The sequence below is a fragment of the Pteronotus mesoamericanus genome, unplaced genomic scaffold, assembly GCF_021234165.1.
Source record: "Pteronotus mesoamericanus isolate MK-2021 breed Mesoamerican mustached bat unplaced genomic scaffold, CSHL_Meso_final contig_502, whole genome shotgun sequence".
Taxonomy (NCBI): Eukaryota; Metazoa; Chordata; class Mammalia; order Chiroptera; family Mormoopidae; genus Pteronotus; species Pteronotus mesoamericanus.
Genome location: NW_026555187.1, coordinates 8,186,197 through 8,212,508, shown reverse-complemented (window position 1 = coordinate 8,212,508; position 26,312 = coordinate 8,186,197). Strand labels below are relative to the sequence as shown.

The following is a 26,312-nucleotide window of genomic DNA, read 5'->3' as shown; positions in this document are numbered from 1 at the left end:
TGCATTCTGCGAAGGACAGTCCAAGTGGAGGTGAGGGCCACCTCGCTATGGGCAGAGACCTACCTGGTGCAGCTGCTAAACTTGGAGTTTCTCTTTGGTAAAACCAAAAAAGCATCTACCTCAAATGGATTGCTGTGAGGGTTAAAGAACACGGGAGCTCTTTACCAACGTCACCCCAATACATTGAATAATAATTAATAGAGTGAGAGCTCACAAGTCGGTATCTGGTCTATGCTTAAGTGCTCCCTCAACATTTCCATACTTCTTCCGCCTTTGCTCTGCACCCCAAACAGCGACTTCCTAAGTTATGCGGCTAACACAGCGATGCTGAAGAAACCCGTGATACTGTCTTTCATGCTATTCTCACCCCCAAAATGTGGATTCTTTGGCAGGAACATTACAGCATTTATAAAAGCACAGATGATATCAAAATTAACATTCAGGAATGGTTGAAATGTGTATGAAGTTTTCTTTTTCATAATTATTCATGATGCTGAAATTAGCGATGCCCAAATGGATAGCTTGGAGCTTAAAACCTGTCTCCCACAGGCCTGTCAGTCACGCGGAGCAGAGTGGGCCGCGCCGCGCCGCCAGCGCTGCCTGCGGCGGGGTCCGATTCCGCTACCTCCCAGACCTACCCTCAGAACGGCTAAGTGTTTTCTAGGATATTAAGTGTCATGTTTTAGTTAGGAGCTATGACTTTCAAGATACAAACCGACACTCCAGAATTTTTTCAGAAAAACTAAGAAACCCTACGTACTTCGTTTCCTATCATAAATGTTTGGGTTTGGTGAACTTTTTAATGGCTCCAAAAGTCCCTCTACTTCTTTCCAAGGTTAATTTCCCCTCTGAGTCCTCAACGCAGCCTCCTCCTGCCTGGATCTTACTGCATTGTTCGTCTCTTCCCACGCACCTTGAACGTGTCCTTCGCACACTCTCCTCAGCCCGCACACTTACTCCCATCTCTTATCCCAGCCACCTCAGCCTAAGCGAAAGATCCTACCATCCTGTCTCTTCAAAACCCTCCCTCTCATTTCTTTGTCTCCACATGTACTGAGGAAAGCCAACACTTCCTCACTTGGTACTCAGTCACTAACCTGATTACAGTCTTATCCGTATTTTGCTCTTACAGAAAATGCTCCTGCAAAGGTGAGCAGTGATTCAACTGTCAAGTTCAAAAGCGTCCCTTCAAGTCACTCTCCTTAACCAAAGTGACAGGACGGGAAGCCTCCTTCTCTTGGCTGGGGCGGGGGGGTGGGGGGGGGTTGTTCTACTACAATACACACCTTTTTGAGCTGCTTCCTCTGCTCAATCTTCAAATGATAAACACTGCACTGCTATTTTAACTCCTTTTTCCCCGTGTTCAAATCTTTAAACACTGTATGATATAAAGGCATGTGCCTCTCAGGGTTTCATGTCCACTCCAGACCTTTCTCCCAAGTTCTCGCTCTGTGTAAGAGGTGGTTATGTTCAAACCAGGTTCCACGTGTTCAAAATGGGGGGCCTCGCTCTCCCCCTTCACCACTCCACTCCGCCTCCTGTCCTCGCTTCTTCAGTTAATTTGTATTCAGGCTCCCCCTAGACCCCAGCACCAAAAAAAGCCCCCCATCTTCCCTCCCACTTTGTGTCTCATACCTTCATACCCACCTGGGCCCCCCGTCCCATCCGTCGGGTCACAGCCCAGGACAGCAGGACAGCAGGACAGGCCCGTCTTCGTTACCTCCAGAACTGCCCAGTCCTGCCTCTAGCCTCCCCTTCACTCTCGCATAGCCGCCCAGCGCCTCAGTCCTCAGCCATCTCCCCGCTTTAAGGAAGCCCCTCCAAGGGATCCCACTGACTAGACAATGCAGTTCGCCCCCAGGAGCCACGTGTACACCCCAGCTTGGTTCAGCACCGAAAGGCCCCTCCAGCTTGCTCTCTGCCCAGTGTCCCCAGCCACGCTGCAGCTCACGCTATGTCTGGAATGCAGTTCCCTTCCCGGGCTTGCTACCCAGGCGGGCGGCGCCCCTAATCCCCTCCTGCACTCGCGGGGCACTTACTTGTCTTTCAGTATGTCACCTCCTCTAGAATGTCCTGACTCTGTCTGGCAGAACAAAGGCTCTGCGTGCCACGGTCCCGTCGCGCTCCACACACACCGCTCCCACCAACCGCCTGCGCGCTGCCTGTCTCCCGGGCGCGGACGCGCGGGGAGCAGGAGTGCCACTCGCTCCCGCAGGCTCCATGACAAAATGCTCTCACCTCCTCTGAACTCCCGGGCGACACCCGTGACTGGAAATGACAGGCGGACAGGAGGAGTGTTGTGAGAGCTTTAATGGCACAAAATGTTTATAGCTACAAGTTATACATGTATTGTAAACTGTATATAATGATACAAAGTGCTAACTAAATAGATGAAGAATGCATAATCACTTTGGCTCAGTTAATTCCAATAATTTCAACAACTGGTTCACTTAAAAATTCATCCGCCTGGCTAAGTCTTCAATTTTCATTTTTTAGGACAGTAAGTATTTGTACTGTCATCAAAGTAACATGTTGAACTTTTCAATGTGCATGTGCAAGTTTGTGCAGTTTTGTTCTTGACGATTTATAAATATTTGAAGCCAATTTTCATCAAACAGAAAAAAAAATGAAGTCTGCCTTTTTAGCTCCAAATTGTAAACAGGTGTAAAGCTTTTAACCATTAATCTTAAAATATCACTGGTGAATTGTTAATTCTCCTTTCCAATCACACACTCTGCTTCCGTTCACCACACACCTGAGTAGGAGCGCAGGCAGCGACCACGGGTGTAAGGCCCCCCGATAAACCCTGCGTGATTCCATCGCAGGAGAAGGTCTACTGTGACCCTATAATAAGCAGTCCAAAACTTCACTGGTATTTTTAAGAAAAAGGGCAAAACTAAATTTATTTTCGATGTGGAAAAATTACCATAAATATACCCAAGCTCAATCACACTACTGATAGAACTGGTACTGAATTTCAACAGTGGGTAATGTATTGCCTGAAAAAAGTTGCTCTTATTTTAAGAATAATTTTACTTTCCCTCCCATGACACCAACTGTAATACAAGTTGTATATTATAGCAATTTAGTTATTTAGTTCTAACTTGCCCAGCCTTTTAAATTTTGCTCAGGCTCTGCAAACATCAGTGGGCCATCAGATTTTTGTTCTTCCCAAAGAAATTTAGGTATGAACACTTGAAATAAATAGGTTATGGAAGGCAAATCAAGTGTTATCAGGTTTAAGAGTAAGATAGAAAAAAGGTATAATAAAAATGTGTCCAAAATTATTTAGCATACATTGCTAGAAAGAAAAAGTAAAACAATTCAGAAAACTATTTTGTATATATCATCTTTTTCTTAAAGATAGCCAGCTATACACTTGAAAAAAAAAAGAGCCAGAAATTGTTTGTTGAATCTATACGTTATTTTCCACTATAACACATAATTTTTACAAAACTTGATGTGAGAGAGAGAAGAGTTACATAGTTTCTGCAAACTGGTGAACCTGGTTGTCCAAGTGTTTTTATTCAAGTCAACCTGATGCACTTTATTTAATGAGTAAATTGCTAGTTTTAAAATTAACAATGGTTCTCTAAATATTCAATAGTAATGTCTATATCATAAACAGTAATTATTTATATATAAAACATATAATAGTATCCTTCAGGGTCATGCTATGAGTTCTGAAATCCAATAAATCTACTTGAAATAATTGGTAATCCTGACACTTTCTAACAATTTGGTCCTAAAGCTTCACATTTTAGAAACAAACAAACAAAAAAAGCATGTCACTGAAGGAAGCCGTTGAGGGTTCTGGAACTTCAGGCGTTTGACGTAACTGAGAAGTGGCTACGACAGAGAGCGGGCAGCACCTGCAGGGTCACAGGGTCGCCTCAGGAAGGTCGCACAGTAAACACGAACAAAGGAGAGATCAGGAAACAACAGGTGGCATCTTTTCAAACTGCGTCTAATGTTCCCACAAACCAAGTCTCTTTATCCAAGTTGCACAAGTGCTTGGAGTAACTCAAACAATTATCTTTAGTTCAGAGTTGACATGATGCTTCCTAGGACAGCGAACCTGTATTTATACCACAAACTGGACCTCATTCCAAAGCCTCTTCTTGAGAAAGAAAAAATTTTAAAATGGAAAGTAAGTCATGAAAAATTCACATGCAGCTAAATAAACAAAAAAATACCAAACACACACACCAAAATCCCAAAAGCAATTTCATGTATTTCTAGGCCTGAGACATTCCTTGTCAGAAATAACGATTCTACACCATAGGAAAGACAGCATCACAACACACTAGCACTAAACCTGCTGATGTGCTTTAGTCCTTATCCCATCTCACACCCGTCGCCCGCACAGACCGCCGCCGCAGGCGAAAAGGTGCCAGCAGGAGCTTAGACAGGAGTGGCTCCGGAGCTGGTTGAAAATAATTTTTTATTGCCCAGGATTTTTTTCTTGTGTCTTGTGTTTTTTTCCCCTTGTTTTCTTTTTTCATAACTAATAAATTCAAGCCTAATTAGGGAAGCTTGCCCTTGTCTTGAAAAACAAAACAACAAAGCTTTTATATCATTTGCTAACCTGACCTTGTTTTCAGAGAGAGACGGTAGTCATCTCGCAAGAATAAAATTTATATCATGAATGATTCAGGTCTCGGTCTGGTGGTACTAAAAGGAGACAACAGCATTATTGACAAAATTATTATCTGCTGGTGGCATTTGCGGAAAAGAAGCCCTTGCAAATTTCTAAACAACAGTAAACTCTGTTAGGAAATTCTAAAGTGTCTTACAGGCCAAAAAGGGAATGAGGTTAGTAAAATGCCTCAACAGAGTTTGAATAAAATACTGGATTTGAGAATTACTGGAGCTTGGATATGTAAAAATAGGGTTGTAGGTTGGGTCATGCTTACAATGGTCTCAAGTTCAAATAAACTACTGTGACAATACACCACTTCACAGGTCACACGCTTTTCCAGGGGCTTCTTTCCTTCAGTAGGTGCTGGCAGAAGGCGAGCTCAGTCGTTTTCCAATATAGATGCTGAAAGGAAACAAAACGCACCATGTTTCACCTGTTTGAACAGTTCTGCACCAGCTGGCTGGTCCACAGGATGAACTCTAATAGCAACTCAAATTTCCAGTCCTTCTAAAATGCTCGAATGGTAAGTGCACACTCTCCTGGCATCCAGAAATCCTCACCGACTGACCTAGAAGTAGTCACCAGCTGACCCCGCTGGTTTCATCTGAGTACGTTTAACTCTCAAGGCTGGACAGGACAGTGCGGGGGCAGTGAATAGACAAGGGAAAGCCAGAAAGAAAAGCTTCCCTCAAAGAATAAAGGAGAGCCAGCCTCCTTTCGATTACTCCTTTGTGGTAGACAAAAAGTTCTACTTTTCTGTAGGCTGACTGATAACTTCAGATACAAAATATACTGAATAGTAACATCCCCAATTATAAAGCTGCCAGTGCTTCCACTGCTTTCAAAAGGGCTCTTACTAGCAGTTTAACTTTAAAGGATTAAGAGGCTAATGTTACTTCTTTGTGCCGAGCAAGTATTTTACCTTTAAACATCATAAGCAGAACGGAAGTGAAGGAAAATATAGAATTAGCCCCACCCCCCAGTGTAATAAAACCAACCAAATTTTTTAAATCCTTTTTTTTACATTCATCTATAACAACTGTTATACTTACACCAGCAAGAGAAACAGTCTGGGTTCATGAAAGGAAGAGATACTGCAAGGCACAAAAATCAACCTCTTGAGGGCAAATGAATCACAGTGCAGTCAATGCTGGAGGGGAGTAGAAGTCCCACCTCTGCCCCCACTCCAACCCCATACAACGGTCACACACTCCTTCCTCCACAAACACCTTCCACTGTGATGTTTGTGACCACTCTCCTCAAAACAGACACCTCACTCAGAAAGACAAAGACAAAAGGGGTGCGTGGAACAGTCACGCGTATGCTTCTGTGTTCATGACAGTGCACATCTCTCCCATGTGCTGAGCTCCGCAAAGGGAAGCTCAGGGAAGATGTATCTTCTGCTTGTTATATACAAAAAGTGGCCCACTGGACATGCTTGAAGAGAATAACAGGTATGTCTTGGAATAAAATTAACAGCTAGTGTTTAACTCCTAAAATCTTTCACAAATATATTTCCTCAATTACTCAAATCAAGAAAAAAAATTTAAAAGGCATGCCTGAAAAATTAATGAAGTACAGGTAAATGTGGGACCGATTTAGAAGAATAAATGGAAATGCTACAAAGAGAAGGAAAACAGTATCTCAAACAACCTACCAGTTTCACTCAAGGACTAGACAATAAAATAGTGAATCTTCCCAACTGGGGAAAAATGTTCACATCAACCCCAAAACTTACATACTGAAAATTAGTTTACATTAGTTTAAATAATCTTGAGTAATTTATAAACAATAACAAAACCCAAAAACAAATCATAGACAAGCATACTTAAAAATGATCACTCAGGGACAGCCAAGGTGGAGGAGGAGGTAAATACATTTTGCCTCCTCACACAACCAAAAGGAGAATAACCACCAATTTAAAAACAAAAAATAACCAGAACTGTCAGAAAATCTAACTGTATACAAGTCCAACAACCAAGGAGTTAAACAAGAAACATTCACCCAGACCGGTGGGCGGGGCAGAGACAGGCAGCCGGGGTGGAGAGGACACATGGTAAGGCGGCCACCGGCAGACCAGGCGGTCCCACATTCACTTGCGGATAAACCATGAGGAACAGCTGGGGAGCAAGACAGACCGTGCAACCCAGGGTCCCAGTGTGGGAAAGAAAGCCTCAAAACCTCTGGCTGTAAAAATCTGTTGGGGTTGCAGTGGCAGGAGAAACTCCCAGCCTCACAGGAGAATTTGCTGAAGAGACCCACAGGGTCCTAGAACATACACAAACCCACCCACCTAGGAATCAGCACTAGAAGGGCCCAATTTGCTTATGGGTAGCGGGGGAAGTAACAGAAAGTGGGGTGAGGAGCTGAGCAAGCAGCACTGTCCCCTCTGGGACCCCTCCCCCCGACATAGCATCACAGCACAGTGACCTGGGTCGCCCTGCCCTGGCAAATACCTGAGGCTCCACCCCTTCCAACATAACAGGAGCTCTGAGACAAAGAAATATGGCCCAAATGAAAAAACAGATCAAAACTTCAAAAAGAGAACTAAGCGCAAGGAGACAGACAACCTATCAGATGCAGAGTTCAAAACACTGGTAATCAGGGTGCTCACAGAAGTGGTTGAGTATGGTTGCAAAATGAAGGAAAAAATGAAGGCTATGCACAGTGAAAGAAAGGAAAATATACAGGGAACCAACAGTGAAAGGAAGGAAACTGGGACTCAAATCAATGATTTGGAGCAGAAGGAACAGATAAATACTCAATCAGAACAGAATGAAGAAACAGGAAATCAAAAAAATTAGGAAAGGCTTAGGAATTTCTGGGACCACATTAAACATTCCAACATCCTAATCATAGGGATGCCAGAAGGAAAGGAGGAAGAGCAAGAAATTGAAAATTTATCTGAACAAGTAATGAAGGAAAACCTCCCCAATATGGTGAAAGAACAAGACATGCAAGTCCAGGATGCTCAGAGAGTACCAAAGTAACTGGATCCAAGAACAAACATACCAAGGCATATCAGAATTAAGTTACCCCAAATTAAAGATAAGGAGAGAATCTCAAAAGCAGCAAGAGAAAAGGAGTTACCTACAAAGGAGCTCCCATTAGACTATCAGCTGATTTCTCAAAAGAAAATTTACAGGCAAGAAGGGGCTGGAAAGAAGTATTCGAAGTCATGAAAGGCAAGGACCCAGAGCCACGATGACTCTACCCAGCAAAGCCACCATTTAGAAGGGAAGCGCAGACAAAGTGCTTCCCAGATAAGGTCAAGTTAAAGGAGTTCATCATCACCAAGCCCTTATTATATGAAATGTTAAAGGGACTTATCTAAGAAAAAGATCAAAACTATGAACAGTAAAATAAGAACTCACAACTATCAACAACTAAAACAAAAACAAGAACTAAGCAAACAACTGGAACAGGAACAGAGTCACAGACATGGAGATCACATGGAGGGTTATCAGTGAGGAGGGGGAGGGGAGAACAGGGGGAAAAGGTCCAGGGAATAAGAAGCATAACCGGTAGGCACAAAATAGGTGAAGTTTAAGAATAGTATAGGAAATGGAGAAACCAAAGAACTAATAGGTACAACCCATGGCCATGAACTAAGGACTAAGGGGGCGGGGGCGGGGGCGGGATGCTGGGGGAGGGGTGCAGGGCAGAGGGAGCTAAAGGGGAAAACAATGGCACAATTGTACTAGCGTAATTAATAAAATATACTTTAAAAAACCCCAATCACGTAGGCCTTAACTGCTATGGCTCAGTGGGCTGGGCATCATCCCACAAACCAAAAGGTCACAGGTTCGATTCCAGTTCAGGGCACATGCCTGGGGTATGGGTCCAGGTCCCTGACTGGGGCGGGGGCATGTGAGAGGCTGCATGTTTCTCTTGCACCATCAATATTTCTCCCTCGCTTTCTCCCTCCCTTCCCCTTTATCTAAAAATAAATTTAAAAAATCTTTTTTAAAAAAGATCACTTAGGAAATTAATATGAAATTATTTTTCAGAAAAAATCCCTACAATTAAAAATGCTGATCACTGTACCAACCTTAATAACTTTTTTAAGCTCACACTCTATTTGCACTAAAACATTAATAGCAAACAATACAAACTGCTTTTGCATGTATTTCTGACATCTGGAAATAAAACATGAAGGTAAAATGAACGAAAAAAATCTGTACAAGCTGCCCAGTACTTACCCTAGCCCCAAAGCCAAAACATGAGACAGGAAGAGAGATGGAATGAACACCTTAAGAAATTCCGCAGAGAAAATACCCCCTTTCTTCATGGCTCCACTTTTCCTCATGCTTAAAGAAACAGAACGTTTTGGGTGCCGGAAGTGGAACTCCCTGAGGGAAGAAATTCAGAAGCAGGCATCAGAAATGCATTTGCTGAAAACAGTGGGAATTGGCAGGTCCACTGCATACACACGCCCTGTGCCCACTGATGAGAACATGGGAGAACTCACTTAGGTGGAATGTTCTCAGGCCTACTGGACCAGTCTGACACCCAGTCTACACTTTTCTTCAAAGCATCAACTTCTTTCTCTCCTTCTACAGCTTCTTCTTCTGACTGTAAAGAAAAACTCAAAAGTTAAAAAAAAGACAAAAAGGAAGACAAGTTCTTCCTATTACAAAAGACAAATCTAGACAGAGAATACACAAACATCAAAAGGTTGAACATCAGTAATTTTTATGTAAGAAATACGCTATTTTTCTAAAAAGGCTGACAAAATAATCTAAGATCAGAGTACTTAAAATCTTAAAAAGAGCTTGAATGAGTTTCACTGTTTTTGTATCTAAGCAGAGGATATGAACCTGAAACTTCAATTAAACCTCAATGAAAAAAAAAAAGTGAACCTGAAAAAAAGACTATTTGAAGCTATGCTAACTGAAGTGTGGAAAACGTTGATAATTGTTGCATCTGGGCGATGCTTACATGAAAGTCCACGATAATATACTCTTTACTTTTGTATGTATTTAAAACTTTTTATAATTAAAAATGAAAGACAACATATCAAAAAACATATGCTATCAAATATAAAGAGATGAGAAAATACATAACTGGGAGACATGATCAGGAAACAAATAATAATAGTATTTATTCAGCATGTATCAAGAGACAAGCCTGATTCTAAGCCCTTTCCATGCATTAATTTTTACCTTGCAATAACCCTATAAAAATAGGAACTATTAATATTCAATTTTTACAGAGGAGGAAACAGAGAGATGAATTAGGTAACAGCCTAAGACTCTGTAAGCGCCGAAGTAGCAGGGCCAGATCGCAAACCCGAGCCCAGTGCCCCCAGGGCCCTCCGTCTTCAGTGTTATTGGGTTACTCCCTAGAAGGTTCTGCTATTCTAAACGAACCACTGTCCAAACATTTCCCAAGGTTTATTCAAAACTACTTAAGCTGAAAGTTTGGGGTTTGGCTTTTTTTTTTAATCGTTATTTTATATGGAGTCAGAATTTGACATCTTTCATATCAACTAAATGAAAAAGAAATGTGTTTTCTCTTTAATAATAACCTAAAGTTTTCATGCCAAGAGCAATCAAATTTTCCAAAAGCTTCTCTTATAATAGAACCCACAGTAATGAGACATTCCTAAAAATGACAGCATTATTTATTCAGTTTTAGGGAATGTGATGCTATGACCTCAAACCAAAGGATCTCAAAGCTAAGAACTGTTTTTGATTTGTTATTTTGTTTGAATAGGATCCAGTCTTTGACCAAAACTTCGATTTTTTTCCGTAGCTAGTTACGAAATGCAGAGCCTGACACATCCCCGTGATTCCTTTTTTGACAGGTCTAGTCCTCTGTGGAATAGCTGCCAGGGAAGGTAGCTTCAGATACTCTCCAGATACAGATAGTTCTTTTTACTATCAAACCTAAAGTACAATCCCTATGGATTTTTGCTGCTCTGTAGTATCATTCGTATTTAGTTTCCCTGGACATGGCAAATCCCACTGGATGACACACTGTGCCTTCAGAATTAAGCTTTTTCCACTGGGTATTGAGATTACTCAGAATCATGAGTTGGTTCTTTAGAGTAAATCTAAAAACACCCTAAATAAAAAAAAAGTTACAATTTATTGATAGATCAATTTGTGTACACACAGTATCTGACTACATTCAACACATTGCAGGTCCTTTCTGTGAAGTTTCCAACTTTGGCCTCGCAAGTCTCTCTCTCAAACTGCTCAAAGTTTTCAGTTTTAGTTTGTGAATAAGTTAGTATTTCATACTTTCCACACAATTAAAATATAATATATTTTGTTCAATTTTTTAAAGATGATGTAATTTTTCTCTCAGTTGAGTAAAGCAAAATTATCTTTGGTTTTTTTTTTTTTTTTAACTCAGATCAGTTTAGAATCAGGATCATAAGCTATCCAGCTCTCATTTATTATCAGGCCTTAGCTTCGTTTTATTAATCTTAAATTTGCCAGTTTCACGTTTTAAATTGTCCTCCAACTCAGAATTTCAGAATATGGTAAAATGCACCTAATCTAATTAAATAAGAGCTATGCTTTGAACCGAATCGATAACCCAACCCTACACCCACATCTATTCAGACAGTAAACTATGGTCATTTCAGCCTGTCCTCATGTGGAAGGCCCTCAGCTTCTGTCCCGTTACACTGTCCTTCTCTGGAGCACCTCAAGTTCTTAGGTCTCTAAACACAGACAGTAAACTGCAGTCTGTGGGGTCCATGCTCAGAGAAACCACAGTTTCCAAGAGGGAAAAGGGAGGACAATTTCAGAGTCTATCGCCTTCCAGCGATGCTCAACACGGCTGGCCTCTTTGGTCCCAGACACATACTGCAAAGTGTCTTCAAGAGACAAGCCACTGTGTACTTTCTGCGACAAGACTGAGACTCTTGAGCACTACCATCCTGAAAGTACAGTCTGAATGACCTTCTGCCTAAATGCATTCCAGCTTGGGCTTCCTCACACCCTACCTCACCAGACATGCGTCAGTTTGTTCTCCCGACCTTGTGAGCTCTCCTGAAACCGAACCCGTTCAATGACTTATTTTAGTAAAAGGAACGGGGCTCAAAGGCTCAGGCAGCCCTGGTTTCAATCCTGGCTCTATCACTTACTTGCTTTGTAATCTTAGATAAGTAACTTAATTAAGACAAAGCCTCACCTTTCCCATTTGTTCATGGGTATAATATCACCTCCTTCACTGAAATGAGAACATTAAAAGGGGGGGGGAATCTTAAAAATATAAACAGCACCAATCATATAACTAATAAATATTAATATCTTTCCTTCTTCCTCCAAGGAAATGCTGAAAATGTCATGTTCCTCATATAGACATACATAAAAACATTCCGTAAAAGCAAGAATCATAATAGTCCTCTGTTAACTGCTTTAAATTAACCCTAAACTTGCTTCTCATTCATGAAAAAAAAACAAACCATCCTCCCAAACCCTGAAGTAATTATTAATTTTACATTATTTTTTCTGCAATTTTTTTAAAAGCAATTTAAAAGGCCTTTTGGAAGTTTAAATAAATTGTACCTACTGCTATTTCCTTCACTAAAAGTCTTAGTCTAAAAGATATAATGCTTCTGATGCCCTGGCTGGGTGGCTCAGTTGGTTGGAGCGTCATCCCGTCCACCAGGAGGCTGTGGGTTCCATCACGGTCAGCGCACATACCTAGGCGGCGGGTTCGATCCCCTGTTGGGGCGCACATAGGAGGCAACCAATCAATATTTCTCTCCCTCCCCCTGCCCCTGCCAAAATCAATAAATATATCCTTGGGTGAGGATTTAAAAAAAAAGATATAATGCTTTTGATATATGCGTAAAAGTTAAACTGTTTTTCCAAACATGTAACCCCGTTTAAACTGACTTATCTGATTGTATCGCTTACCAAAGGCTTGATGTTAACCAATGTTCCTTCAGATACTTGTTTCTGAATAGGTATCACACCAGCGCTGCTATCATAACCTAACGCAGAGGCCAGAAGTCTTACATTTTCAACTCGAGAAGTCCCCTTAAATTCGATGGTCAGTTAAGTCTAACTGCACACCGGCCACCCCAGGAACACCGACCGAAGCGGCCCACTGGGCTGCCAGGCAGATTATCGGAGGGAAAAAGTGTGCGTGGAGGGTGAGGGCGTCTGCTGCCACATAAATACTTGGGAAGTACTCAGTTTAAAGAAACAGACTTCACTGCAGGGACTGCTGTGACTAGCGGAGGTGAGGGAACCCGGGTGCTATGTTCTTTTCCGCTTATTTGACTTCAGAACAATTTTATGGGGCTTCTCGCTGAGCAAATGCTCAACACACATTTTGGAAAATGCTCATCTAGATTTTCAATGTGTCTGTACAAAAGACAACATGGATTGAGGACATTTTCCTCAGGATAGTCTACAGCAAAGAATTAATTTCATTTCCCAAACTCGGATTCCTTAGTATGCTTTTTGCCATAGAAACTTCACAGACCTTCTTCACTGTTACAGCTTACCGCACACGGCCAAACTGACATACAAAATCCAGCAGTTCCGGTTCAGTCAGACACCTTCCTACACAAGAGCCGAGCTACTCTAAGCTCCTCTACAGAACACAGTTCATCATTAAATACACTTGTGTTCAATCCCAGAGGTTTCCTGGGTTTCAGAGAACAGCACAAACAGAGCAAAGTCAAACTAGGAAGAAATCACGCAGCCTTCTGAAACAGAACAATAGTGGGTGGATCCCAGATAACATGCAAAGTATTTCTAGTTCAAAGGGTTGGAGACATTGTATAGTGAGAACCCCACAAAGCAAAGTTTTTTACTAGAATTTATTTAAACATTCATTCAACTCTTCAAGCACTTTACCATGAGAGAAAAGGACAATACAGTTCCTACCCTCAGGAATCCGCACTCTGACACATAGAGGAGACCTGGCACATCAACAAAGTTAGAGGCTGGCTATGAATATTTGAAATCATTAACACTTACTTACTTATCGCAAATTTCGTAACACAGACCCTTAAGAGCTTCCAATACCATATCCAGCTATATTCTGACAGCGTCAACTCCTAAGTGAACTATATTTACCTTATGAAACTTAAGGAACCTGCACAATTTACATCAATTTTATCTTAGCTGTTGAAATTCATCTCAAAAGTCATTGCTTTCATTTCAGAAGCAGCAAAAGTTTTCATTCCTGTTCTATAACCACCTTCCTTTTCATTTATTTTGTGACCTTAAATAAGACATGTGTTTTGGTTTTCTATCTATAAACTTAAGAAACTAGCCTGGCACAGTAAAATGACACAACATAGACAATCATTTTCCAATTCTTTTAGGGTGATAGGTGTCCCCAAATTCTCACTTGTAAAGGAATACAGAAAGGACTGTATCATCCTAAGTGAATTCCAAAATCAGAGACTGATTAACTTAAAACAGCTTCGAACTATTTTTTAAAGTCTTCTAATTATTTAATATATGTTAGCCAAACAAACATACTTAGAGCCTTGAATTTCCTTATTTACCGTGAATCAGAACAGTAAATTAACACACACACACATACACACACACACACACCTGAGAGCTATGGTCCCTGCTGGTACGCATTTCCACATCGAACGTGATTTGCCCGTCTTCTTGTGGGGAAGGGCTAGGAGAGAAAGAATTTAGTCATTAGTTTTAATTCTCACTGAATAAATTATCCTCTACTGGAAATTAGAAAATTAAAAGTTACAGTAGTATGGCTTTGAAAGCAGCAAATCAGAAGTACACCAGAACCCCACAGAAGAAAAAGTGTAATTGAGCACTTTTACTTCCAAAATGTTCTGGAATTTTTCTGTGGTGATAAATTCCTTTGCTGTGATAACTTTGCAAAGGAAATGTTACCTACTTTTTTTTTTTTCCAATAAAGGTAAAATGATCTTTAAATACGGAAAAACCTTGTTTGGAGTTCTTTGTCTCAAAGTTCCTTCATCATTAAATAATTCATTACCAGCATTTCTCAAAGTGTGAAAGCAGTTTCCAAAGGCTCATTTGGTCTTCAAGGTTAAAACTGTTTTATAATATTATTAGATTCATTTGCTATTTTCATTCTCATTCTCTCTTGAACATGCAGTGAAATTTTCCAAAGGTTACATGTGTGATATTACAACAGATCGAATGCAAACGCACACGAGAATCCAACAGTTTTCTAAGCCCCGTTACTTAGAGATTTACAAAAACGTAAAACAGTGCCACTAGTCCTACTAATTTTTTTTGTTTATGAAAACTAGTTGTTTCCCATTTTTAAAAGTTATATTAAAATATAATGGTTTATTATTGTTGAATGAATAAATACATGTTTTTAAATTTTCTCGGTTTTAATTTCTAATACAGTAAATACCAAAATATATAATCCACATATACAAAAGCTCTGTGGGGTCCTTGGTAATTTTTAGGAAAGTGAAGAAGCACAGAGATCAAAAAGCTTGAGAACCACTATTCTGGTTATTTCAGAAATATTTGCTGAGACCTTTCAGTGAATTAGGTAAGCATATACATATAGATCTATATATACATTTGTATATATATGTATGAATATATCACCTTTAATGAAAAATACAAACTATAGTCCCAGAACTACAAAAATTTACAGATTAAATATTTAGACAAAGACACATGACCATGAACTGTACTTGACGCACTCGAATGTAATGTGCTAAGTCCTCTTCTTAGCTTTATCAGTGACTCCCTGTGTAACTGCACAGCAAGTCTCTAGGTCTTCACTAAACACACCCTCCCCAAAATCTAACCTCAAGTGGAGATGAAAAATGCTCCACGGCACAGATGTCGAGTACTGAGGCTATCAGGGGCGTGTGCACCATGTTAACAGAGAGACGTGGTGGTGAGACTGACGCACAAGGAAGTGCGAAGGCCAGAAACGCATCAGACCGACGAGGCCTAGGAGCCCTGGCCTGCTCCGGTTGGCACAGGAGACTCTTAAAGGGAGGCAGGAAAAGAGAAAAGCTGGTTCTCCAGCAAACAAACATATTAATGTATCCGAAAAGCTGTTGTCTTGAACTAGAAACCTCAGTTTACTGTCATTACGCTCGTAACTCTGCCGGGGTCACAGCCAAAGGTCGGGTTAAGGGCCAGCCAGAGCGCGCCGCGAGCAGGCCAAGGCAGCAGCGTGCCAGGGGGGAACCGACCCAAGCCCTGCTCCACTTCCACTCTTCTCGACCCTGGCTGCCATCTCGCTCAGAAGTACCAAAGACGCCTGCGGGCAACTTCTTCCTACTTCTCACACTTGGGAACGCATCAGAGCTTCAACCCTGGCTTATGTCAGGATCAGCTGGGGGAGATTTTTAAATATTCTCCTGTTTCTACTCTACCCCTCCCCTGACAACAGAATGAGAATCTCCAGGGATGGCATCTGGTGCACTGGTATTTTTAAAAGCTCCCTGGATGAATCGTAGGTTGAAACCTCCTACAACAGGGTAGAATGCAAAGCAAAACACATAGGTGTTATCTTCTAACATCTACTGCAGTGACAAAAGTATACCTATGAAATCACTTTAAAACTGAAAATGTACATAAATTAGCTTTGGGACCAACAGCCAATAATCCTAAAACTTTGCCACCGACAAGGAACACTTCTCAACAACTACAAATACACAGATGCGTAACAATTCAAATGACATGAATTTTGAAGACGCTTTTAAATGTTCAAGTGTGTCAGTTATCTCAAGAGTGTTACTGCGCTGTAGCTCTAGGCCTCCTCCGAAAGACGACCAGTAAGCCAGAGCCTGCAGATCCACGAGCTGAGGGACAGAAAAGCGTTCAAAAGCACCTGCCACACCTCCCTTCACGTGGTCTGAAACCCGGGAGAAAAACGATCATGGGAGGGTGAATTCATATCTGATCACAAGCATCACTGCAGCCATCAATGAAATCAGATGACCAGAAAGGTGAGCAGGTGACTTTTCCTCTGCTCAGTGACAAGGCCGAGTCAGCACCAGGTGAAGCAACACACTGGCACTGGTGATCCAGGGTCACACGCCTGAATGTAGAGTGAGAGCCTAGCACCAGGACCCCATGAGCAGGAAACTTCAGAAACCCACCAGGGAGTCCTGTGACATGAATGAAATACATTTACAGTTTACTTCTTTAAAGTGCTATGTTTTCTTGTGCTTTGCTTTACCGCACTTTACAGATGCTGCATTTTTCACAAACTGAAGACCCTCCGCCAGCAAAATGACGATGACGTGCTTTACTGCGCGACTAGCTTTGCTGTGGTGATCTGTAACTGAACCCGCAGCACTGCCAAGGTCTGCCGGGATAACGTGAACTTCATTCCGAAAGACAGGCTAATGCTCTCGCGACTGGAATCAAAGGCAAGCTGCTCAGAAAGCTATCTGCTCTCCTTTTGCTTATGACTAGAGCCAACCCAAGCTCTTAAGGAGCACAGGGATAAGGCAGCGATGAGACAGGGTGGCGGGGGCGCACACCGTGCCGTAGCTGCAGGCCCTGGCTGCCTTGGGAACATCGGTGGATCACAGGACGCACAGCACTTTGAACATGAGTGACTCTATTTCTCCTTCTATCCTTTTTCTGGTAAGTAATAATACGTGCTATACATAGAATTTTTACAAAGCACAAAACTATTTAGAAGAAGTAAAATCTGTAATTCCATTCCCTGGAGATAATGACTGTTTACATTATAAAATACTTCCTTAATCTTTTTCCTGGGTATTTGCATTTTCTACATGGCTGATATCAGTTAACTCTTAATTAACCAGATCATCCAATACCCCGAAATGCTATCAGTATGGCTGTCACTGGTCTAAGAACTGTCAAATGATACCAGTATGTAATTTAATATCTAGTCCCTCTGTAAAAAAGAGAAGCTTATATTGAAAAATAAACTAACAGCTCAGGCCCTGGCTGGGCAGCTCAGCTGGCTGGAGCATGATCCTGACATGCCAGGGTTGCGGGCTTGACCCTGGTCATGGGGTCACAGCACATACGAGAGTCAACTAATGAATGTGTAGATCAGTGGAGCAACAGGTCGATGTTTCTCTCACTCTCATCCCTTCCCCTCCTTCCATCCCTCAAAAAAAAAATCAGTAAGTAAAAAAAATGAAAAAAAAAATGCAAAACACTAAACAAACAGCTCAGTTTCCTTCTACCCATACACACCTCTTTATTTTGACTGTTGCCCCTTAATCAGTGGAATTAGTCTCTCTAACACAGAGAAAAATGAGGTCTGAAATAAAACTTCTCCTGAGGAAACAGAACGGCCTTCAAAATTAACGGTCTTTACAGACCTCGGTTGGTGCTTCCACTGTGCAAACACTGCTCTAACCTGATTCAACCTGCAGCTCCTGCAACGCACGCGCCGAGTGTGTACCACCGGCCAGCACCACTACGATGAGGATACCAAGGAAATGAAATATGACCCGGCTTCACGGAGCCTCACAATTGAGAAGGGAGGACAGATATACACAGAGATAACTATATTCACAGCAGAATGTGACCTGTGAGACAGGGACACAAAGGAGGATGGGAGAAAGCTGGATTAATTCTAAAAATAAACATTTATGCCACTGAGTTTTAAACTGATAAAACATCTAAAAACAATACAATCTGATAAAGAAACTGGTTTAATCTAGGGGAAAACACAAGTACTTGTCAATGAGCTGTCTGATTTAACTATACACACTGTGCCCTGGCTGGTGTGGCTCTGTGGACTGAGTGCCGGCCTGCGAACCAAAGGTTGCCAGTTCGATTCCCAGTCAGGACACTTGCCTGGGTTGCAGGTCAGGTCCCCAGTTGGGGCGGTGCGAGAGGCCACCAATCGATGTATCTCTTGCACATTAACGTTTCTCTCCCTCTCTTTCTCCCTCCCTTCCCCTCTCTCTAAAAACAAATAAATAAAATTTTTAAAAATAAATACACACACTATAATAAATCGGGTATAAGCCATTTATTGTTCCTAAAGGGAATTAACCCTGTAGCCTTTCTGTTTTCCTGAGAATTTCATCAAAACCTGGATCTCACTTACCTGTCACAGTGAGAACTGCCTCTTGAACTACTCTGTCCTGATTCATGTTGTGCGTCCAAAAGAATCTTCTCCATGTCTCCATTGTGGATAGACGAGGATGAAGGGACGTGTTCCAGGCCCCCATTTTTTCCATTGCCATTATCATTGTCACTGCTGCTGTTCATGGGGAGCTCCACCCAGGAACCTGTTGGGCAAGTCAGATAACTTTAGTTCACCACAGCAGAACTGCAATCTGTCTCGCGCATACAGATGTGAACATGGTGGATTCGGATAAGAAGCCCTACTCGCCTCAAACCAAACGCAAAGAGTATTCTGAAGAAGATAAACAAGGAGCAGTAACGGTCTAAAAATCTACATAGTTCTGTTCCTGAAGTAGCTTGTGCAATGAACCAAGTTAGAAAAAGCTGGAACTCCAAAACTAGTATCTTAGAAAATGTCTTTAAGCCCATTTTCTCTCTGGTTAAAGCTTAGTTTATATATAATAAACACTTTACTGAAAACTTTTAGGTTGCTTTCCAAAAAATACTTTATATCTAGACAATTTACCTTTAAAAGTTTTCCTTAGTCTACCCCAGTTATTTGCTTGTATTGTCTCCACAAATGAAATAGATAGATGACTTAACTTCATAAAGGTCATCTAAATAAGTTGACAACTAAGCCCTAATTAGCACAAACAACTGTGAAGCTCCTAGAGGAGGGATTTAGATGCAATCATAAAAATCTCAATTTGTGTACAAATCCGGAGCACAAAGTGAACGCAGCTGCTCACAACGAGGCCCAGTGCTAGTGCTACGAAAACCTGAAAAGAGCTGTGCCTCTAGCCCACAGGTCAGTTTCTTCCGTTCCTTTATGCCTCACTATTTCTAGCCTTTCTCCTTTCTCTATCCATGAAACGTACCTTGTGAACTTGCCTTTTCTCTCTTTGCCCCCACGAGTTCCTGTTTTCGAGGGTTTTCAGTAAGCCTGTTTGGTCTGAGGGGAGGAACGAATGCACGCATCTGCCACAGGCGATGCTCAAGTTTTCTCAGGGGAACCGTGGCAGAGGGTGGAGTCACGGGAAAGGGGAATGGCCCTGGTGTTGTGGATGGGTCTTAAAAGTATATATTGGCTCGATGAGTTTGCTGAACACACTAAGGTGCTTTAATTTTAAAAAGAATTGGCAACAGTAGCCAGTAAGCCAACTTCACAACACAAAGAGATAGTAATACATTTTTTTTTCAAAATTTCCATTCCTTATAATAAATTTTGTTTTAGAAAATGTCACCACACAGGTTGGTGGGACCATTCCTTTGACCTCTCAGCAAAAGCATTAGAGTCCTCTGGCCAAACATTACTCCATCAGCTGATCAGAATAATGCCCCGGACAGGTTCCAACCCTAAAGGCTCCACCAATGAGGCAACAGCGGTTCCAGACCTGACGTGAACCCACATCTTCCTCCCGGGAAGGAAAAGCTCAAAGGCAGACCTGGTTGGAAATCTGACTCCACCCCTTACTATCTATCCACTCTCTGACCTTGAGTTTCCTCACTTGTAAAACAAAGATGACAGCACAGCGCCTACCTCCCAGGGCTGCCGTGAGGATTAAATATAGGAACAGAAGCACACAGCAGGTGCTCAGTTACAAACTAGGTGAAAGAATCCATATTTGTAAAGTACTTAGAACAGTGTTTGCTCAATAAAAATGAAGTGACCCTTTCCATCCTTTCCCCGTGAGGCGGTCCTGGGTTACACTCCCCGAACCTCCTCCACTTCTTAGGGTCTGTACTGCCGAACACCAGTTATAGGACCACCCCCGCCCCCGCCCGCATGCTACACAGGCACAAAGACGGACACAGGCTACACAGAACTCAACGTGAGTTAACAAACTCCAGCAGCAAAGGTAGGACAGACATTAAGACCAAAGGTAATTTAACTAAATATTCAGAATGCCTCTAGAGTGTATAAGAAATATGCTGAAAGCATCCCTAGATTTAGAGCACTGCAAAATATTAACTGGAAAGAGGCAGAGAAAGAGCGAGATATATGATAAACTATTTTTCCCCCTGCTTGCATTGTTTCTGGCATTTTCAAACATTTTAAACCAATAGGACCAGTTCCTTTACAGAAGCCCACTGTGTAAAATAAAGACAAACAAAGAAAAGGCCAGAGCTGCTCTGGTGGAGACAAAACTAAGCAAGCTGCAGCTCCAGACGGGTCTCTGTGGAAGCCAGCGTTCCCCGAAACACAACAAAGGGTCACTTGAAGTAGCTGATCAAAGAGGACAAAAAAGTGTGTGACAATACCAGGTGTTCTGGACCTTACTTTTTGGAAGGATTTCCACACCAACATCTAAATTCTACATCTGCATTAAAAATATGTAAGCAATCAACTTGGGGGGACATATCTAGAAAACCTTAGTAAAAGTGGTCTCTGTAATTGCCTTAACACTCAGTATAACTGAAGGCATTTCTACTTCAAGGCAGACGACGCTTACTTGCTGTGTACTCGGACGGCGGTTAAGAGCACCGACCCCTGCTCTGTCACAACCATCGCAGCCGAGACCTGTCCGTTTCCTCATCTGTAAAATAGGGACAGTAGCTGTCTCTACCTCAGAGCACTGTCAGGAAGATGACATGAATAAACCACACTAAAAAACAGGAAAGATTACTAGTACAATGGAAGTGTTAAGTGTTAGCTAATATTATAATTATACCCTACCTCTTAAAAGATATTTATTACAAAAATATCTTCTTCAAAATGTAACACCAGTACATAAAATAAAATGTAATACCTCTCTTCCCGATCTCACACTCCTATTCCAAAGGAAACTACTTTTAATTTTCATATGTAAACTTCCAGGGTTTTCATAAAAATATGGAATCATACTTTATATATTTTTCTCTAAGTAGCATTTCTTACCTAACAACTTGCAGATGCCTTTCAATGTGTCAATGCAGTATATATACTGCCTTACTTCACTCTTTTAAAACAACTGCTTTGCATCCTACCCTGGCTGGTGTGGCTCAGTGGACTGAGCACCAGCCTATGAACCAAAGGGTTACCAGTTCGATTCCCAGTCACAGCACATGCCTGGGTTGTGGGCCAGGTTCCCAAGAGGAGGCCAAATAGGCAACCACACACTGATGCTTCTCTCCCTTTCTTTCTCCTTCCCTTCCCCTCTCTCTAAAAGTAAATAAAAATTAAAAAAAAATAAACAGCTGCTTTGCATCCCATCGTAAAGATATACCATACTTTAACCATTATACAAATGGCAATGGTTAACCCAAATTATTATTTCTAATAGTATTATTGACATCGAGGTTTCAATGGAGGGTAATTCAGCAACATGTATTAAGAGCCTTAAAAAGGTAGATTTTGCTCTCGCTGCTGTGGCTCAGTGGATTGAGCACCAGCCTGTGAACCAAAGGGTCACTGGTTCAATTCCCAGTCAGGGCACATGCCTGGGTTTCGGGCCAGGTTGCCAGTAGGGGGCTTGCAAATGGCAACCACACACTGATGTTTCTCTCCTCCCTCCCTTCCCCATTGTCTAAAGAAAAATAATTAAAATCTTAAAAAAAAAAAAAAGGTTTCCTTTAATCAATAATTCTCTGCAGAAATATCATTTATGAAAAAAAAAAGAACTGCAGAGAAAGTTATGCAGAAATATTCATTAAGAGGCTACATATCAGCTTTATCTTTTGAGAAAAACGGTTTTGAAAAAAGCAAACTTATCTCTCTCAATAAATGAACTCCACATGCCTTTTCCACATTGTCTTGTCCATTCCTGATTTACAGCTCAGAATTTCTTGACGTTCTAACTCTACCGATCCTCGCGAGTCCCTTTTTTATTTGGAAAGGAAACAAGACAGGATATGAAGATTGTGCTGTCCAAGCAACACAAATTAGAAAAAAAATCTCAGAGTGAATTCTCTTCCAAAAATCAAGCTTTAAAATTAAAAACTGCAGGCTCTATTACCTTAAAAGCTTACTTACAAATTGAAAACTGTTCTCTTATGACTGACTGTACATACACACAATACATTGTGTGTGTTCTAGTTTACGTCCTTGAGCATTGCTAAGAGATTCCGAGAGGCATGCTTCTCCCCCCGCGAATACAGCGAATACAGCGCGCCACGAAGGCTGGCCCAGTCACCGTGTCCGTTCACGGCTATGTGCTGCACATTCTCTCTGGAGTTTTACAATCGCCAGTTCAATCCTGCAAAAAGGAGAGTGCGAGAGCTAGGGGGTGAGGAAGAGGGAGAAGAGAACAGTACTATTTCTCATTTTCCCCTCAAGTTCTCAAGGCTCCATGTGTCAATCTGACCCTAACCAGGGGTGACACATCTCATTGTGTCTTATCCTCTTTCCTTAAAGCCTTTATTTTATATTTCCAGTATCTGATGTTAGAATTGAGACTACGAACAATCACAGACATTCTTAAAAAAAAAAAAGTTGGCCTTTTTGCACAAGTAGATTACTCACACACTAATTAATTATATATTCAAAACTGTATTATAAGACAGCGATGCTTCATGTATCATAGCCTTAAAAGCCTTCTTGCAATATTGGGAAGCAAGAAGATCATGGTTGAAGATGGTAAAAAAGAAAACAGAAAAAGGCTGCATTTCCCACATTAAACAAGAATTATACGGGTATCTTGATTTTCCTTTTATTATACACCTACTGACTTTTATGACATAAATATCCTATACAAATATTCTTAAGTAACTTAATAGTTTTCTTAAGGATAAAACTAACTATTGGAAATTGGAAAATATCCTTTTAACTTTGAAAGCAGTTCAGATATTTGTCCACTAATTTGTAATGAAATTAAACAGTTCCCCTACAACAGTAAACTAAAAAAAACAGAGGTTTTATTATTCCAAATATTTCAATAACTTGCTATTAAAACTCTCCTTTGATCCCCGAACTAAAGATAAAATCCCAAGCCAGAGATAATTTGTACCATGAGTTCATCTCCTGTTTTTCTTAGTTGTGCAACTTTATCCGACAAAGAACTTCAACTTATCAGCAACTTGGATAGTATGTATTAGGTGCCTGAATAAGTTGTTTTGCCCAGTGCCCAAAAATCACTTGAAGGAATCAATAAGGCTTGTTTTGCTCAGTCCACTGTTGTATAATGAGCCAAAAAACAAACAAGAGTGAAAGGCAAGAGGGGAGTAAATAAATGAGGCGCTATCCAAAAGCTTTTCAGTAACTTAAAAGCTCACCCTACCCCTGGAATACTTCCTATCTAGCAGGTTTCCCAAAGCAACATTTTGATATCACATACAGGCTGAGTGTTCTTCCACCTTTTAAGAGCGAACATAAGCACAGCAGCAACTTCTTGGCCAACATCATCAAATACCTAATAGGTCTGTCAGACACAGAGACAAACAATCACATACAGCTCAACACCATTTTTGTTGCTGCTGCTGCTGCTGCTGTTGTTAAATGGTCAAAGGAAAATTACAATTCTTTTGCTTTCTGTGAAATCATGTACACATACTAACCAAATAGCTAACTTCGAGGTATTATAGGAAAACACTGAGTACAATTAAAAAACAGGTACTAAAAAGAGACAGAGGGACAGGTAACCTCTGTACGTTACGTTAGGTGGAATAACATACGGAAAGAATAAGAAACACAATCCTGGGCCACTGAACAGAAATGTCCTGAAAGCAGCACTAGACGGGATGAACGCGAAAACCTCAGCTTCAGGTCCTCGCCAGGGGTCAGCCTGGACAACAGCACACTTGACCTGAGACTTGTTTCTTTCCTGGTAAATAACAGGTGATAGGTATCTCTAAAGTCTCTTCCCAACGTTCTGTAAAGTGTAAGATTGTCTAACCACTACACTGTATACCTGAAACTAATACAAACTAATATTAAATGTAAACTTTAACTGAAAAGTAAGTTAAATAATAGTAATAATATATAGTTTTTTGTCATTTTAAAATCCCACGCATCTAATATGCTAAAGACAAGTAAATGATTTTAAAATGTCTACTAATTAGTAAGGCAAATAACACAGGCACAAATTAATCCTAACTTAGTGTGCGAAATAATGTTTTACATTGTAGAATGTAAGACACTTGAAAATTTTAAAAAGTCAACATGTGAAGAATTTATCCATGAAAGATGGGGCAGCAGCAATAAGCAATGAAAACATCCTAATATAATGAAATTCTATCCCCATCTTGTGAGGACAGGAACTCTCTTCCCTAAGGTAATTTTTAGGCCACATTGCAACACCTTCCTTTTATGAAAGAAACTGCCATGTCTTTATATGTCATGCAAGCATCCAAACGACTTTTTAGCAATTTCATCTGGCCCTATGCGAACTGTCCCAACCACCTCTTTCATGGGAGGAATTACAGGAAGATGAAGCAAAAACCCTTCCAAGGCTCTGGGGGCTTTAAAGCCATATGGGACTAACCTTAGGACAAGATGTCTGAGCACCAGAATGTTATGAAAAGCAACTGTAGTTGGTCGTAATTCAATACTGCCATTAACTTTCAACCGCCCTTGTGTATGAATGTGTTTTTAATCCCGTTTCTGAAAATTCATTGCCCCAGACTCCGCGATTTGTGCAATCTTGTACAGTTCAAGAATGTGTTTGTTCGTACAGGTTTACTGGGCGCACAACCTCATCGTTAAAAAAAAGAAAATCACTTAAGCAACTCTGAAACATCTCAAAAAAAAAGTGGAATAGCTCCCCTCACCCCGACGTTAAACAAGTAACCACTAAATTACCAAATGATTTTCCTAACCAGCCTGTGGTAACAAAGGAACGCAACCAGAGGGTTCACGCTCCGCGCCCCGCTGGCAGGCGGCCCAGTAAGGCAAGGCTATGTGGGCTCAGCCGCGCCAGGCCCAGGGCCGCCGCACACCTGCCCGCGAACCCGCTGCGCGCCCGCCCCCCAACCGCCCCCTCCCCTCGGCCGGCAGCCCGCGTCCATCCCCCGGCGTCCCCGCCGCACGTCCCCATCCTTGCCCACGTCCCCTTCCGCGCCCGCTCCGCCCACCCTCCCGGCGTTCTGAGGCCCGCCCCTTCACGCCCCGACAGGCTCCGCTCAGGGGCCCCCCACAGGTGGGATCTGCTCGTCCCCCTCCTCTTCCCACCCACCTGCCCTCGGAAACCGCGAACCTAAGCAGCCCCCGCCCCAAGACCCCGAGGAGGAGGGGACGACCGGTCCAGAAGAAAAATAGAGGCACCTCATCCTGACAGGTGAAGGAAACTGTCAGTCATCCTCACATCGTTGGCCTGAACCAATGAGCTGCCTTCTCCTCCCGCTCCCCCCCACCCCGCGCGGAGCTGGCCGCGGCGGCCGGGGCAGCTCCTCCTCCCCCATCTCCTTCACCCAGTCCGCCCGCCCAGCACTCACTGTTGAGGCCGGCTGGCGGGGGCAAAGGCTGCTCCCCTTCTTCGCAATTGTTGTTGTTGTTGTTGTGCAGGGGCGGCGGCTGCTCTACTAAATGAGACGACATTGTCGGGCGGCTGAAGGAGCTCTGTCCGCAGCTGGACTGGCTCAGGTTCTCGGACAGCAACACAACAAGCCGAGTCCCCCGCCCCCTTTTCTGCTCCTGCGCAGTCCCTCCCCTGCCCCTGACGTCAGGGCCCGCCCCGGCCACGTGACGACAACACAGCCAGCGACGGGGCGGGCCTGGGGCGTGCCCAGAC

The 26,312-nt window shown here is 42.1% G+C and overlaps 1 protein-coding gene across 3 annotated transcripts; it reads right to left on the bottom strand.

Moving 5' to 3' along the window:
• Positions 1-3,402: 3,402 nt before the first annotated feature.
• BNIP3L (BCL2 interacting protein 3 like) lies at positions 3,403-26,227 on the bottom strand. 3 transcript variants are annotated; one of them, XM_054578994.1, is made up of 6 exons: positions 26,017-26,227; positions 18,650-18,833; positions 14,185-14,257; positions 9,114-9,217; positions 8,845-8,994; positions 3,403-5,044 (listed from the first exon to the last, which is right to left on the bottom strand). In XM_054578994.1, exons 1-6 carry the CDS (start codon positions 26,117-26,119, stop codon positions 4,996-4,998), a joined length of 663 nt encoding a protein of 220 aa, XP_054434969.1. In that variant the 5' UTR covers positions 26,120-26,227; the 3' UTR covers positions 3,403-4,995. The 3 variants fall into 3 exon arrangements, with proteins under 3 accessions (XP_054434969.1, XP_054434967.1, XP_054434966.1); XM_054578992.1 differs by having other exon boundaries at positions 8,895-8,994; positions 26,017-26,206; XM_054578991.1 differs by lacking the exon at positions 26,017-26,227 and adding an exon at positions 19,548-19,680.
• Positions 26,228-26,312: the final 85 nt, after the last annotated feature.

Bases quoted from the DNA above. Each gene is read 5' to 3' on its own strand.
- BNIP3L (XM_054578994.1), bottom strand. From the start codon at position 26,119: ATGTCGTCTCATTTAGTAGAGCAGCCGCCGCCCCTGCACAACAACAAC. The intron at 14,258-18,649 runs GTAAGTGAGATC...TTTCTCTCCTAG, and splicing joins GGCAGTTCTCACTGTGACAG to CCCTTCCCCACAAGAAGACG. The intron at 9,218-14,184 runs GTGTGTGTGTGT...TTTTCTTTACAG, and splicing joins GCAGGGACCATAGCTCTCAG to TCAGAAGAAGAAGCTGTAGA.